General features: G+C 34.3%; 3 protein-coding genes across 6 annotated transcripts; all 3 read right to left on the bottom strand.

Moving 5' to 3' along the window:
• Positions 1-1,540: 1,540 nt before the first annotated feature.
• LOC146932997 (purple acid phosphatase 8-like) lies at positions 1,541-5,892 on the bottom strand. 2 transcript variants are annotated; one of them, XM_085704721.1, is made up of 7 exons: positions 5,575-5,891; positions 4,975-5,131; positions 4,750-4,857; positions 4,333-4,460; positions 3,874-4,002; positions 3,570-3,637; positions 1,541-3,480 (listed from the first exon to the last, which is right to left on the bottom strand). In XM_085704721.1, the coding sequence occupies exons 1-7, from the start codon at positions 5,878-5,880 to the stop codon at positions 3,258-3,260; spliced, it is 1,119 nt and encodes a 372-aa protein (XP_085560847.1). In that variant the 5' UTR covers positions 5,881-5,891; the 3' UTR covers positions 1,541-3,257. The 2 variants fall into 2 exon arrangements, with proteins under 2 accessions (XP_085560847.1, XP_085560848.1); XM_085704722.1 differs by lacking the exon at positions 1,541-3,480 and having other exon boundaries at positions 3,566-3,637; positions 5,575-5,892.
• Positions 5,893-7,977: 2,085 nt separating this feature from the next.
• Positions 7,978-13,660, bottom strand: LOC146932996 (purple acid phosphatase 3-like). 2 transcript variants are annotated; one of them, XM_085704725.1, is made up of 7 exons: positions 13,354-13,660; positions 9,925-10,081; positions 9,575-9,682; positions 9,130-9,257; positions 8,657-8,785; positions 8,482-8,549; positions 7,978-8,391 (listed from the first exon to the last, which is right to left on the bottom strand). In XM_085704725.1, exons 1-7 carry the CDS (start codon positions 13,561-13,563, stop codon positions 8,178-8,180), a joined length of 1,014 nt encoding a protein of 337 aa, XP_085560851.1. In that variant the 5' UTR covers positions 13,564-13,660; the 3' UTR covers positions 7,978-8,177. The 2 variants fall into 2 exon arrangements, with proteins under 2 accessions (XP_085560851.1, XP_085560852.1); XM_085704726.1 differs by lacking the exon at positions 13,354-13,660 and adding an exon at positions 10,688-13,117.
• Positions 13,661-14,463: 803 nt separating this feature from the next.
• Positions 14,464-17,095, bottom strand: GGR (geranylgeranyl reductase). Of its 2 annotated transcripts, none has more exons than XM_085704724.1 (3): positions 16,979-17,095; positions 16,228-16,598; positions 14,464-15,635 (listed from the first exon to the last, which is right to left on the bottom strand). In XM_085704724.1, exons 2-3 carry the CDS (start codon positions 16,588-16,590, stop codon positions 14,970-14,972), a joined length of 1,029 nt encoding a protein of 342 aa, XP_085560850.1. In that variant the 5' UTR covers positions 16,591-16,598; positions 16,979-17,095; the 3' UTR covers positions 14,464-14,969. The 2 variants fall into 2 exon arrangements, with proteins under 2 accessions (XP_085560850.1, XP_085560849.1); XM_085704723.1 differs by having other exon boundaries at positions 17,044-17,095.

Below are 17,095 nucleotides of genomic sequence, written 5' to 3'. Positions count from 1 at the left end.
TCTAAATAAAAATACATATTTCAACTGTCTCACCCAAAAGTCAAAACAAAACAAAAATTGCCATTCTTTCTTTCTTTCTGCCACAAGAAAAAGAAAAGAATACGATTGGTTAGCAATTAGCGCAGAAGCTTTTGACAAGATTCTTTCATGCCAACTGTACAACTCAAATCCTACATAAATTCAGTGGTTAAAATTAAAAAAACATTTTATCATATATAATTTTTTTAAGGAATATATATATATATATATATATATATATATATATATATATATATATATATATATATATATATATATATATATATATAATTTTTTTTAACCAGCAGACTCTAATTTTCTCTCTCTAGATTCACTCTTTGATTTATTTTATTGGGATGATTTTAGATAAATTTTTGACGTGAAATCATCACTCTTCATATTTTTTTTCTTTATTTCAATCTAAACAAGTGATATTCACATAGATTTAGATTCTTTTTTCTTCATGATTTCATCATTCGGGTGCGACGATGTGTTATTTCTCGTTTTATTGCGGTGTTCATTTGATTCTATTAAAAGATCGATTATTCAATCATGATTTGAGTGTCAACATTGCTTATATGGAGACATAGGTAATCCAATTACTTTAATTTTATCATATTATTCGTAGGTATAACTTAAATGCTCTGAGTTTGTTCGCAAATTTATATTTACGATAGTATGCTTTTAACAATGTTGAAAGATTCTTTAAAAAAAAAAAACAATGTTGAAAGATATACTCTATCAATTTGAATAATTAAATATCATTTTGTTTTTGTATTTTTTTTCACGCAAGATGGGTTCTCCCTCCCAACTGAATATTTTCTCTGAGCATGAGCCAAAAATCAAACTACTTTATGACCCATGCTTAATAAGAAGCTCAAGTCTCTTACCACTTAGACCAATTGGTTACTGAATATCTATCCTTAGGATTAAAAAATGGTTAGCCTCAAAATAAAATCAAATTTATTATAATCAACCTTCAACTCTAACCAAAAAAATAAAGGCTAAAACCCACTTTTTGCCCCCTAAGTTTGCAAAAGTTGCGATTTTGACCCCCTATTAAAAAAAATGGCAATTGTGACCCCCCATGTCTACCCCCTTTTGCAAAACGTCAATTTTGACCCAGTCAACCTTATGTGGCATGCCAACTGTGTATTTTTTAATTAAAAAGAAAAAGAAAAAGCCATGTGTGTATATTTTAAATTAAAAAAATAAAAAAGTTTTTTTAAATTAAAAAAAAGGATTAATTGGAGGAGCACGTGTGTATCTTCTTCATCCTTTGTAACCAAAAAAAAAAAAAATCTTCTTCATCCTTTTCTTAAAAAAATTGCAGAAAAAAATGCATTGGAGTATAGAGAAATTGAAAAGAAACCAAGAATTTTCAGAAAAGAAACCAAGAATATTTTCGCATCTGAAGGAAACCAGAGAAATTGATATGCATTGTTCCCAACTATCGAACTTATGCTTGAAGTCCAGACCTGAACTAGAACAACCACACTCTAAAATGGAGTGCAAGCACGAATTGGAGTAATCTTGGCTATCAAGTCGAAAATAAACTGATGCCTCCTCCCTTTTACAAGATCCTTCTATTATCTATGGTTCTTCATAATAAAATATAAGCTCTTTCTTTTGCGCCGAGCACCAAGAGGCCGGCTTCGTCTTTCTATTACAAAAATGAATTTTTCTCCCTCATTTTGTGGTTTGCTTCAACCTTTTGACAGACATCCTTTAATGTCGACATAGATTCACACTGCCAGCTTAAGGAGAGCTAGCATTCTCTGCAGCATAGACGTCTCACACTCGGTGTGTTTAGCGGATGTTCCTTTGAATCCTAGGTTCCTTGTTCTTTTTTGAGAAAAAAATGGAAGGTCCGAAAATGGAAGCAATGAAGGAGAAGATGAAGATGAAAAAGGAGAAGACGAAGGTTTGGGTCGGAAATTTTCAATTTCTTGAAAATAAAAGTAGAAGATGATGAAAGGAGAAGTTGCAAATTTGGTTTGGAAGAGGAAGGTGAAGATTTGGTTTGGAAGGAGAAAAGGATGGTGAAGCTCACGTGCCATACTTTCTTTTTTGTGATTTTTTGTTTTTTTATTAGCTAATTATACATGTGGAATTAAAGAAAATAAAAAATAAAAATAAATACACAGGTGGCAAGCCACATAAGGTTGACTGAGTCAAAATTGACGTTTTGCAAAAGGGGGTAGACATGGGGGATCACAATTGCCATTTTTTTTAATAAGGGGCCAAAATCGCAACTTTTGCAAACTTAGGGGGCAAAAAGTGGGTTTTAGCCAAAAATAAAAAGTCAACCTTCAACATATTAACATCATAATTATCGAATGTGTCTCTTATTTCGAAATGGAAGTGACTGTTAAGAAATAATGAAAAAGCCACTTGGAAAAATGTGTTGGAAGCATAGTATGGGAGAGATTGTGTGATCTTGATAGGAGGAGAATTATTGGTTTATTGATTTTGCATAGGAAATAACGGGAAATGGTGAATCAAACATGGGGTTTTGGCATGATGTCTGGATTTGAATATGTAGTTACAAAAGTCTTGTTTTGTTAGTGACACAGGGTTTTGGGAGGATGGAAAGTGGCATTGGAATTTACTTTGTTGGTGGAATTTCTTTGACTGAGAATACAGATTACGAGACAGATTGATGGGGAACATCGGCGGAAGTATCGTTAGTCATAACGAGGATAGATGGAATAGGGTGCCTGAAAAGTCCGGCCTTTTCTCGGTTAAGTCTCTTTATTTACATTGTTTCTAATGCAGTAGGATTACCATACAACATTGATGAAGATGAGGACATGGCTGCTTGATGCTTCTAGCTGACAGACAATCGAGCAAATCCCCCAAATACTTGGGAACTGGTGGAATAACAGTAGAAAATCTTGGAAACTGCTACTTTAAGGTTTATGGCAGTGCATGATACTATGCAAGACTGCAGAATTTTCACTTCATTTCAAGCACTTGGATGCCATGGTGCAAGTCCCAAGAAGCCCAAGGCTTTGGCAAATGCTCTAGAGAGAAAGCAATTGTTTGATGAGGTATAGTTTTAATTCAAGACCAATAAATCACTTTCCCTTGAATTGAATGGCAAGGGAAATCTATAATGACTACGTGCAAGACTGCACCATTTGTGCATACAAATTTATAGTTCCTTTTTCGGACTAATGAAACATTTGTGGGAACATATCCTCCACAAAATTAAAATTATGTGCGTAACTTTTAACTTATTGTATATATGTCGCTGCTTTAAGTTTTTTGGATATGCTCCATCTATGCAAAACCTTGCCAAAAACGTCATAGAATACAACATCTACATTCATTTCTGTGATCTGCACAGACATGAATCCTTGTCCATCATGGTAAAACTTCACTTCTTCCAGGTTCCATGACTTGATATCGCCTCGCCATGCCTTAGATCCACCTCCACTTGTGAAGAAATGAATTCCACTACGATGTTTAAGCAAACAAGGAAGCTTCACTTTTAGAGGTGTGGCGATATTGATGTTAACTAATTACAAGTAATAAAACATGCTTACCTTTCGTTGTCAATTATGTGCTGCAAACAATGGTCATGTCCGTTGATGTATGCATCAATATTGTTTGACTGGAAAGATAGTGTAGAAAGTGGTTAAAAATTGTAAAATTTCGATGCATTGACTTCAAGAATAGTAAGAGTTACATGTTTGCTATGGTTCGGTACCTTTGATGTTAACTACCATGTATGCGACACTAAGCCATGTGTCCTCGGAATCATTTTCGATGTGAAGTAAAAAATATGAGGAATATTGAACTTTATCTAATGCATCAATATGAGAATGATAACGTGGCTGATCCATTTACCTTTAAGATGGGAAGAAGCTGCTCCTCAAGCTCTTGTGTATTACCATGATGCCCAACACTTTTGATGGTATGATGACCCACCACTATCTTCCATTTTGCCTTGGATTGCACCAAAGCTGAATCAACATTCTACAAAAATTCCAGAATGTCAGATAGAATTAACAATTTCTCTAGTTAAAAAGTTCTGATTTGTTGTGAAATGAAATATGTGTTGATGCTAATTTAGAGTGTTCACTATACAGAAGCCAAAATGTTAGATATTGAAAATATGCCAGAAGTCTGAATTTGCATATTGTATTTGCGTTTGAATGATTTGTTGAATTCTGTGACACATTATTTATTCTCTACTATGGCAACTCCGTGACACACTCGATAACTTTTACAAAATCACAGTTGCTAACATTTCGACGAATTCACTGTGATATGAAATATGCATTGAATTTGTTTGTTAAACCTTACCTTCAAGAGTTCTGCACGATAAGATTCACGAGGAAGGACACCATTCCAATCATAGGTGTGCTCTTTTGGATCCGTAAAATACTTTTCTATAAAAGGAGTTGTGTCCACAAAGAAAAATTCTACAATTCCTGCACAAAAAAGTGGAAAGCACACAAGATGATATAGTAACTTTTAATTTAATAATTTGTTATTTTTGTTTTTTAAATGTTTTTGTTATCTATTTGCAACAAATTGTTGCAACATCAATTATATACATAGTATGATTTCCAAGAAATATAAACGTGTGTTTGAATCAGCTTATTTTGTAACCAGATTTTTTGGAATCAAATTTTATTTAGAGGACCTTAAAAACAAACATTTTTTTAGGAAATGTTCAATACTCAACCTGCATTAGATATTTTTTAAAAGGATCAATACCTCCATCAAGAATAAAAGATCTCAAGCAAACCCATCTGCTATCTTTTTGTCTTAGAATTGGGCTTAATTGTGCTTCAACATCACCCCTGTAGTCATGGTTACCCAAAACTGGCAACAAAAAAAAAAAAAAATGAAAATAAATATTTTCATTGGGAAATTAATATAAAGCAACTATTAATAAATATCAATTGTTTTTAAAGAACAATGAAACTTTTAACAACTTACCACTATACCAAATCTTTTGCAGGCTCGGGGCAGTGTAGATATTGACAAATGATTCATAGAATGTAGGATCATCAACTCCTTCTAGACCATCTTTGTAAAAATTGTCACCAGTTGAGATCACAAAATCTATATTTAGATTATCTCCTACAATTCCCATCTACAAATCAAACAAAAATCATATAAACAACTAGAAAACTATAATACTGTAATGAAGATATTAAATAACATGAAATTATAAGTTTTATACCTCGTGTGATAGTTATACTCCACGAGTACTAGTGTAAAGTGAGAAAATGAAGGATTGCTATTGTAATAAACTTATGATTTGTTATAATGTAACTATAGTATTTACCTTTAATTTGTTAATTAACTGTTAATATTACTCACATTTTAAAATGAGTTACTGACTTTAGAGGTGCCAAATCCCTAACCATTTTATATATGTAATAGACAAATATAATGTGAAAACAAATAGAATTATGTACATTCAACTATATTATATATGAGTACAAGTTTGATAATTTTCTAATTAATGACAACAATTAGAATGAAAAATACACACATAATTAAAAGAGGATGGAGTTTGGGGTAAATGATTACCTGATGGGCGACCAAAGATTGATTGTAGTTTCCTTTTCTTCCCCAATCTCCGACGACCAAAAAGTTAAGAGATTGTTGTTGTGGTTTTAGATGGTGTTCAAACCTTGGAAGCTTCTCAGCAGCAACAATGGAATGATTCGTCAATAAGCGTAATACTACACTAGAATGGAAGATAACAGGAAATAACATGCGTTGTTTTAAGCACCGTGCCATGTCTTTCAGAACCAGAAAGTTCTCACACAATTTCTTTAACCATTCAAGAGAAGATGATGTGTGTGCATTGGTGGAGGATGTCCTCTTCAGCATAGCTATGGACAATCCATAATATATGCAAGGTCTGGGGTTCGAACCCTCGTCAACACCAAAAAAATATTGGTGGAGGTAGGGATGGCAATGGGTACCATATGGGTAGGGTACTACAATGTCCTTCCCCATACCCGTGTTTGTAAAAAATACCCGTACCCGAGCCCATACCCTTGTGGGCAATAACTTTAGTGTCTTTCCTCATATCCTATGGGGGTACCTTAATGCCCATTCCCGCACTTTAACTATGAAAAGACAATAAAAATATAACAATTGAAATAAAATTATGGTTCAAAATTTTTCAAATCAACTAATAAAATAATACGAGTCGTAGTATTTAACAAAATAAAAAACATCCAAAATATCCTTCAAATATTGTATACCAAGAGGAAGGATCGATTATTATATTAAGTAGTTTTTAGGTTTAGGCTTAGCCTTAAATAGCTAAATAATTAATTAATTATACAACAAAAACAAATAAATTATTTATCATATTATATAAATATGTATAAGCGGGTTGCGGAGCTGGGTAGTATAGTACCCTTACCCGTACCCATATCCATTTAAATTAGCGGGTAATACCCGGACCCAAGCCCGTATCCATGAAAGCGTGGTTTTACCCTACCCATTATGGGTATTTTTTGCGGGTACCCATCGGGCCTGGTTCTAATTGTCATCCCTATAGGTGGAGGATAAAATTACACCGATTTAATGTTACATTTACACACCTCAGTATCGTTGATCATCTATGTAAAATCTTACATTGATCTAAAATCAAATGTGTTATTGAGACTCGTCAAGATTAACTATCTATGCGCTTTTATTAAACACCATTAACTTGGTGGATCCTAAAAACTTATATATCAAATATTTTTAGAATATGTATCATGTAAAACAATATTGAGGTGTATACGGTAAGAATCTAAAAGTAAAATTTCTAGCCTCTTTCAAATAAGTGGGTTGTGTAATTTGTTATTGATTTCAACATTTCATGTACCTAATCGATGAGAAATTGAAGAAAACGAAGTGAACAAATAAAAATTGAGCTTTCCCATTAGAATTTCCTCTTAAAAAAATAGATGGGTGAAATCAGAAAAGAGTAGTGTACTTTGTTATGGGAGTAACAGAATGCATTGCTAGAAAAATGAAAGAGAAAAAAGAGGAGCATATATACCATACCGTACACGAATTCGTAAACGTGTTACATGTCACAATTATTATGTTTTTTTTTCATTCACCCCAAAATTTCAATTTTTTTTACTAATACAATTGTTTTACTGCATTTTATGAGGCAATGTGGGAATTTACAGCTTTTTACATCCCTTTTATCTACAACAATATTTTTTTTAAGAGTCTACAACAATAATTAATAAAAGGAATTTCAAAGATAAAGAAAGCTAATCCATCTCATAGTACACACTGAGAAACATATTTATTTGACAGATAATGTAAAATTCTAGCAGGTTAGCAACATAAAAAGATGCGGCAATGATAGACCGATCTCTCTTTTGAGCGTCTTAACAAAAAAAAAAAAAAAGAATCTAAAGAAAATACTACATACTCAGCATGAAATGGAAAGAAGATTACTATTTCAGGTGTGCAGGCAGCCAGGCGACTGCTCACAAAGAGTTTACAGGCAGAGATAGACATAGCCGGGGGATCGCTTAGCACCTTCGGTAAGGGCAGAATATCTCATAGCTTCATATATCTATTGAGGGAATTGAACTGGAATAGCTTCATCTATCTTCGGATTTAACTGCACCATTAGGAAAATCCGATATGTCTTCAAATCAAAGTGAACAATCTTTGATCGGATGGAAATCGAGGAAGGATAAGGAACAGCCGTGGAGCAGCAAATTGGAAGGGTAAGAATAGGAGGCTTCCGGTTACAGTCAATGTTTAAAGAGGGCATGGTCGCAATTGTAAAAGGAGCCTTCTTTAATTCTATAAGTAAAAATAGAAATAAAAAAGGACAAACAATCTCAGATTGCTGGGCAAATCAGTTTTAACCAATCTCTTATGTATAATTGCAGCTGAGCCACACATAACGGTAAGCTCAGTAGGTGTCACCCAAAAGGAAAAACAAAGTATAGTTGGTCATTTCAAACCAGGAAAGATATGCATTTCAATATTCATTATTTGTAACTTCAATATTCATTCAGACCAAAGATATGCATTTCATCAAAAAAATTAGTTAGCTTATTAGTACGAAAGAATAGTTCTTAATGGGACGACAGAAATATTTGTGGTAATATAACCTCAAGAAAATACAGTATAGGCATATTTTGAGCTTATTCCATCTATGCAGCTTCTTTAAGTTTCTTCGACATGCTCCATGTATGCAAAACTTTGCCAAAAACATCGTAGAATACAATACTAGCATTGGTTTTTGATATCTGCATAGACATGAATCCTTGCCCATCATGATACAATTTCAATTCTTTCGGATCCCATGGCTTGATGTCACCCCCCCATGCCTTTGATCCGCCTCCACTTGTGAAAAAATGAATTCCACTACAATGTGTACAAAAACAGCAAAAGCATGAATTTCACAGCTGTGATGAAGTTGATGTTAACTATTTACAAGTAATAAAACATGCTTACCTCTCTTTGTCAATTATGTGCTCCAAGCAATGGTCATGTCCATTGATGTATGCATCAACATTGTTTGACTACACAAATAGTGCAGAAACTGGTTACAAATTGTAATAGGCACAAGGAACACATAACTTCATCTAATGTAGCAATGTGAGAATGACAATAGGGTTGATTCATTTACCTTTAAGATGGGAAGAAGCTGCTCCACAAGCTCTTGGGTGTTACCATGAGGCCCAGCAGATTTGATAGGATGATGAGCAACCACTATCTTCCATTTTGCCGTGGATTGCACCAAAGCTGAATCAACTTCCTACAATAATTCCAAATGTCAGACACAGTTGAAAATTCCTCTCAAGTACTAATGTGCATGAATTGAAATATGTTGTGATACTAATTTAGAGTCTTCAATATTAAAAAAACCAAAAAAGTTCGGTGGTATGAGCTTAGCATTGTAACCTCAAGGTACTAAGTTCGAATCCCCCTAGGAGACGATTGCAAAATGACCTATTACTTGATTAGTAAAAAAATTTAGAGTCTTCAATATCCAGAATCCAAAAAAGTTCTTATTTAAAAAATGTCGCAAGTTTCTAAATGATGTGATAATTTTCAATTGTGAAATTATTCTTTAAAAAAATTGTATGAAAACTGACTAACCTTCAAGAGTTCTGCACGGTAAGATTCAAGAGGAAGCACGCCTTTCCAATCATAGGTGTGCTTTCCTGGATCCGTAAAGTACTCTTCTACGAATGGAGTTGTGTCCACAAAGAAAAATTCCACATTATCTGTACCAAAAAAAAAAAAAAAAAGAATACTCCCAAGATGATATATAAGTTTCTTTTAGGAAAGATGATATAAGTTTTAGTTTATTCTATAAATTCTTTTGTTATTTAATTGTATAAAAAAATGTTGCAACATCAATTATATTAATTCATACATATTATGATTTCCGAAAAATAAAAATTTGTGTCTGATTCAACTTGTTTTGTATCCAGATAGCTGGGAAACCAAATTTTGTTTAGAAGACCTTAGAAATAAACAATTTTTTTCTAGGAAATATTCAAAACTCAACTTGCATTAAGTTTGTTAAAAGGATTGATACCTGTATCAAGAATAAAAGATCTCAAGCAGACCCATCTGCTATCTTTTTGTCTTAGAATTGGGCCTAATTGTGCTTCAACATCGCCTCTGTAGTCATGGTTTCCCAAAACTGGTACAGTAAAATGAAAATAAATATTTTCATTGGCAAGTTAATTTATAAAATAGAAACACCTACGGCTAAAGTTTTAAAGCAACTATTTTGAAAAAAAGGAATAAAGCATTAGTATCATTGATTGGTTGTAAATGAAAGAGGTCAGAGCTAGTAGAAAGAGTTAGACATGTCTTGAATAAAATTACTTCAACCGGAGGGAATGTATGAAGAGAAAAAACAGTGAAACTTTTTCAACTTACCATTGTACCATATTTGTTGCAGACTTGGGGCAGTGTAGATGTCAACAAATGACTCGTAGAATGCTGGATCATCAACTCCTTTTAGGCCATCATCATAAAAATTGTCACCAGTTGAAATCACAAATTCTATATTGAGATTCTTTCCTACAATTCCCATCTGAAAATCAAACAAAAATGAGGAGGGAGTTACAACTTGGTACTGATAAAAACTAAAAAGGATAACAAAAATCACATAAACAGCTTGAAAATTATAATATTGTAATAAAGATACTAAGTAATCTAAATTATAGATTTGTTTTTTAAACTTGAGTATGGCCTTTTGAAAGCCTGATATGACTTATTGGTCTGTTTAAAAGCATATTTCATATGAATGTATTTTTTTTAATCGGCAAATATATTATAAAACACTCAGTCCAGCTCACAAGAAATGCTCCGAAGCGAGAAAGACATATACAACCACTGCTTAGCAGGAACAACCAAACTAACAAAGAAATACCACTAACCACCAACTTAAATACACCAAAGAAAGAAAGCACAAAACAGAAGACTACCAAAAGGAGCCTAAACACACGACAACCAGACCTGGAAGGGACAAAAAACATCAAATAAAAAAAACACTAAAATACATTGCAACACAAAAATAAACACCACTAAATCAGCCCCAAAAGATTCTGCAGCAAACAATCAACAATCCACTACCAGACACCAACCAAACAAATAAACCTGCCCATCCAAACCAGCTACATGAGCTCAAGCTACCCACCTGCTAAATCAAGGCAGAGCTACCAGGAACCGAATACAATCACCAAAATAAACTCTAGTAAAACAATTACAAGGATGCCAACATCACTCGTAATACAAACAATGCAACAGTTTTCAGCAACCAACCCTCATCTCCATGTAAAACACTTTAATATCATCCACCACCTCTTTTGGTTCCTTCTTCACGTTTTCAAAAATAACCTCGTTACGTTCCTAGCCTTCCAGATAGCCCAAATGATTGTATACCAAATCAACCAAAAACCCTTCAAAATTTTCTTATTACTCGCAGCCCCACTTAGATAGTCGAACAAAATAAATAAATTCAGGGGAATAATCAAAACCAAACCAGGCCACTAGAACATGTCATACCACACTTGCGAGGCAAAATCACAAAACAAAAAGAGGTGAATTAGCGTTTCCAGATTTGCAGCACAAAGCACGCAGTCCTTCAAATCATCCATAGGAATAACCCCACGCTGAGCTAAATCACTTCTAGTGGGAATCCTATTATGAAGGAGCTTTCAAGAGAAAGCAATAGTCTTTGTCGGTGCTGAACTTTTCCAAACATGACGAAACACACAAATATTCAACACATCAAGGTTTACCTCATTCGTGAACACCTCAGCAATCAAAGAATAAGCAGATTTAACTGTACAAGAGTCACCATCATCAGGACCCCAAATCCCCCTTGTCCTCCCCCAAAGACAGAAAAGACAGAGACAATAGACCCACTAGGTGAACTAGTAAATCTTCCACTCAAACAACCTCCGCCGTCTATTGAAAACCCATCTCCAATCTCCACCTTCCATAACCCCCATATCCCTCACCTTAGCATATTTTTGCTCCAAAATACCAACAAGTCACGCAAAGCTCTCACAAAGAGGGTCGTTGCTGATCCACCGGTCTAACCAATTTTTTTTTCCACCATCTAGACAAAAAATACAGAAATGAGTCGGTTCCCCAATCCACCCTATTCAAAATCTGATCCCCACAACTAAGCCACCTTCCAAAGCGAACCTCGTTTTGCAGGATCCTCCATCTCCACTTAGCCAGAAGGCTTAAATTAACCGCTCTCACATCTCTCACCCCCAGCCCCCCATTTCTTTTAGATTGACACACCACCTCCCACTTTACCAAATTTATTTTCTTACCGCCTCTGACTCCTCCTCATAAAAACTCCCTCTGAATCCGCATCACCTTCTTCCAAACATGAATCGACATCTTCAAAAAAGACATGTAGAAAATAGAAATTACGTTCAGAACCGAGTTGAAAAGAACTATCCGACCACCGAAACTAATGCGCTTGTACCCCCAAGCCCCAAGTCTCCACCGGAGTTGTTCTAACATAGGCTCCCACGTGGTGAGAATCCTAGAATATGCATCAACAGGGAGATCAAGGTACTTAAAGGGAACTGCTCCTTCCATACAATTAAGAAAAGTACAAGCCATCTGCAAGAACAAAGGTGATCCATTGACACCAACTAAACAACTTTTCCAGTAATTGACCATCAACCCAAAAACCATCTCAAAACCTCTCAGAATTACCTTCAAAGTCCACAGATGCGAATTCCCCAATCCACCGAGTCTTACGCCTTTTCAAAATTGACTTTAAAGACCATACATTCTCGACTTATTTTCTTCGCCAAATTATCACCTCATTTACCGCCATCACCCCATACACCCAGTTCCTACCTTTTACAAATGTCGATTGGGTACTAGCCACAAACGGATTCATAACTCCGGTTAGTCTCGCCGCCAACACCATTTAAATAAGTAATATGATCTATGTTTGAATAGACTAATAAACTAATAAACCAATGAAATTAAACTCTTTTTTGATATTTAACATGATATTTTTGAGAATTTGACTATATATGATATCATACTTCAATTCTAATTACATTTAAATATGCGAAAAATTAATGTGGAATAAGTTTAAATTTATGAAAAAAAGTTAACAAGCTTATAATTTAATCCAAACAACAAAATTTAATATAATAATATTAATAAAAAAATATTATTCATAGTTACTTAAGTAGGTCGGCCTAATGGGTCTAAAAGGTTTTTTCATAGCTCCTAGTCTGATTTAGGAATAGGTCTAAAAGGTTTTTTCATAGCTCCTAGTCTGATCTTTTTAGCTAAATGGAATTCTAAAAAAGTAATAGCCTTATCTATTTAATAAAAACGTTTGACTTGACATGTGTCTGGAGTAGGTAAACCCTTCTAAGTCGGTCCGGCTTATTCTCACCCCTAGCAGTATGCTGCAATTTCTATGAATACACATGCCTTATGCTAAACCAAAATTAATATACACACATTCAACATTTCATATTCTCTTTATCTATCTCTATCTCTCATGGTGTTGTTGAATAGGTGTATGCTTGTATGATGTATGCAAATAATTTTCTATTTCATCCACAAATTCGACATAGCGACAAGCCAACATTATTATGTTCGACAAAAAGATAAAGTGGAGTGGATGCTAAGGTAGTTGGCCATGTGGCACACATGTGGGTGAGGTTTAGAAACAAGTGGTTTCAATTTTCAAATGACTCTTGGCCAAATACACTTAGAAAGAACCATGTGCATGAAGGGACCATACTTTCAATGGAAAATTGCACAAGTAAGTAGTAATTACTCAGATTGAAGTTTGGGGTAAATAATTACCTGATGGGCGACAAGAGATTGATTGTAGTTTCCTTTTCTTCCCCTATCACCAACAACCAAAAAGTTAAGAGATTGTTGCTGTGGTTTTAGATGGTGTTCAAACCTTGGAAGCTTCTCAGCTATGGAAGAATGATTCGCCAATAAGCATAATGAGACGCTAAGGAAGAAGATAACAGAAGATAATATGCGTTGGTTTAAACACCAAGCCATGGCTTTCAGCGCTTGAAAGTTCTTTCTCACAGTTTTTGTAACTTTTGTAGAGTTTTTCTTTTTGCAATGGCTCCTCTCTAATTGAAATTCAAGAATTATTGTTTTTATCTCAATCACTACTAGTTTATTATATACAGGGAGAGTTTAACATATACTTTCTTCGTCCTTAAGTATAAACAACTGAAAATTTGTTTCTAAATATAAGTCATTTTTAAATTACTAAAACATTTATTGTTTCTTTTTGAATAAGCCTCTAAGTGCTTTAGAATTGGAAAATTAAAATTTACTACACATATACGGAAGGCATTTTAGGTATATTCATTTATAAAATAAACACATTAATTACTCTACTAATTTTTCTTAATAAGAGTGAAAAAAGAATTGTGTTTGTATTAATAGGCAGAGGGAGTAGTATTTATTTCCTTATTTAGTTCATCATCTAGTTCGTATATTGTTTTTTTATGTTGACGAAATGGTAATAAAAACTCACACAAGAGGTGAAAATGGTGTTCGAACCTTAACCACAACATCTAACTTACAATTTCGACAATTTTATCAATTGAGTTAGAACATGTAGACCAACTTATATATTTTTTAATTCCAACATTTTTTTAATTAATTTAAGTTGTCTATATTTAAAATAATTTATTAATTCTCAAAACTTGAGAATGAACTCTACAAAACAGATTTATACTGTGAGAAATGTCTTTCATTTATAAACTTATTTTTAGTCATATCTCATTAACATCTATCACAGATCCGAATAAAATAATTATATCAAAATATGTATCTACCATTATTTATTATCATATTGCTTTTATATTTAATATTTAAAATAATTTAAACCTAGAATTAGTTTTACCTACATAGTAAAAGTGCATGATGGTCTGTTTAGTTCAGTTTTGAGACAAAAACACATCGGACCAAAATATTAAAATACTTGCAGTTCAAAATTAGTCTTTTTAAAAGACAGATAAAAACTTAAAAATAGAAGTAGCAGCAGCAGCTTACTCTTTTTAAAAGACAGATAAAAACTTATCTTCTTCTCATAAAGACTAGAGCACGGGACTAGTCCTCTTTGGTATCCATTACTGCCCCACCTCTAAATACTTTTTGAATCGGACCGCTTTAGATTGATTCACAGTCTAAAACAGTTCAGACCTTACTCTCTTAGTTAACCCCAATTATATTTTTTACAGCTCTAAATTTCTAAAATGCAATATTCATAAGGACTCAAATAAGTGCATGTTTGTATTTGCGCAGAAATTGTCATAATCAGAGTGGGACACTGCGGTTTTGACAAAAACTACACTTTGAAGCATCAACAAAATCACAACGCCACCATGATTTCGCCAAACTCACTGCTCATCCAAAAGAACTATAAGTGGTTGACTTTCAAGAACCCATCATCTACTGGCCTCGTCAACATTGAAACTTCTATCAATAGCGTAATTCACAAAACTATAGAGGGGCAACACTTGATCTCCATACTTCTCAAATCCATCCAATTCCTCCAAAGCCTTTGCTCTAAGTTCTTCAGCCACCTCTGCTGCTTTTTCAACCCCATAAACCTCTACATAACTCTTCCCTCTGTTTTTCCCATCTTTATCTCCCTCAGGTTTCAGTCTCTCTTCCAAAATATCATCTACAATAGCATACAATACTCCAACAGCTCTACCATACCTCCTCAGTCTCTCTATCTCATCATCTTCGGCACCGGCCAACAACCCTCCACACACTGCAGAACACTCCGCCATTTCACCAAACTTTTTATCTTGTATCAATCCAACTGCATTTGGGCCCCCTTCAAGGTCCAAGAACTGCCCTGCAGCCATTCCAGTGGAGCCCACACAGCGGGCTATCTCAGCAATGACACGAAGTACACGGGGTTCAGGTACAAGGTCAGAGGGAGTATGTGAAACAATGTGTTGAAATCCAAGGGGAAAGAGTGCATCACCCGCCAGAATTGCCATGTCAACACCGTAGATGGCGTGGTTTGAGGGCTGGCCACGGCGTGACAAGGAGTCATCCATGCAGGGAAGATCATCATGTATCAATGAAGCGGCATGAACCTGCTTGCAACTAAAATATAAGTTCCAAAATTCATACAGTTTATCATCATCATTATTTATTTATCTGAAGTGCATATAATTATATAAACGCTTCATAAATCTCACTTTGTGTCCAATAAGAAATACCAAACATAAATATTCAGAGACACATTTAAGGTAATGCTACAATCATTCTTAACAGATGATCCAAAAGTCAAAGTATGTACTATTTTAAGCAGATACAACTAGCTAAAAATGGAATGCAAAACTGTTACTTATATGAGCAACACAGCATTACTGCAACTAAACATGCAACATATGTTTTTTTTTTTTTTTTTTGAAGAAATATGCAACATATGTTATTATTTTAATAAATCAAAATTGGAAAGAGAAAGGAAGTCCAAAGAAAAAGAAAGCTCATCCTCTCACGGTAGGCAGTTAGGAACGGATTTATTTGATAGATAAAAGTAAAACTCTGGTAGCTCAACAACATAACAAATAAATTTGTGACAATGATAGACCAATCTCTGGCGAGTTCTTAGCATAAAAAACAAACTAAAAACATAATACAATAGAATGAATATGAAGTGGCAGATTATAGAAAGAAGATTACCATTTCAAGGGCACATGCAGTGGGGAAGGCAGCAAGGCGACTGCCTCCGAAAAGTTCACAAGCAGAGATACACATAACAGGGGGGGATCGCTTAGCACCTTTAGCAAGGGCAGAATACCGCATAGCTTCATATATCTGTTGAGGGAACTGAACTTCAATGGCTTCATCGAGCTTCTGATTAATCTGCCCCATTAGGGAAGTCCAATACGTCTTCAAATCAAAGTGAACAGCTTTTGATCGGATGGAAACCGAAGAAGGAGAAGGAGCAGCCATGGAGCAGCGAATTGGAAGGATGAGATTCGGAGACTTTCGGAAACACCCGATGTTTAATGAGGGCATTGTCGCAATTGTAAAAGGAGCCATCTTTAACTCTAAGAAAAAAAAGGAACAAAACATGTTATCAAATGCATTAAAATTACACAGTAAATCACTTAATCAATACCTAATGTAATCCCTACTAATAATTGATCATTTCAAACTAGTAAATCACATATGCTATTTGTAACTTGAATATTCATTCAAATTAAAGACATGCATTTCATCAAACAATTAGTGGGCATGAAAAAATAAATCCTATCTAACACACTAATTCACTCAGAACTGCAACAATTCAGCAACACAGAATCATTTTAAAGAGAAACCATTTCCATCTAAATTCAAATAATTAAACAACCACCACCCCAAAATTGGAAATTGCATAAATTAGTGTTGAGAATAAAATGGGGAAAACAATAATGGAATGATAACACACCGTGAGAAGAAAATACAATGAAGTAGAGAGAAAGAGAGAGTTGAGTTGAAAGAGAGATTGATTACCGATATGAAAATGGAGTTGTGATAAGGTGGTAATGTGAAATGGCGTGACTGT

This window comes from Medicago sativa, chromosome 4 (genome assembly GCF_051527215.1).
Source record: "Medicago sativa cultivar Bolivia chromosome 4, Bolivia_mono, whole genome shotgun sequence".
NCBI lineage: Eukaryota > Viridiplantae > Streptophyta > Magnoliopsida > Fabales > Fabaceae > Medicago > Medicago sativa.
The sequence above is the reverse complement of the archived record's forward strand: the minus strand, read 5'-3'. Positions and strand labels throughout refer to the sequence as shown.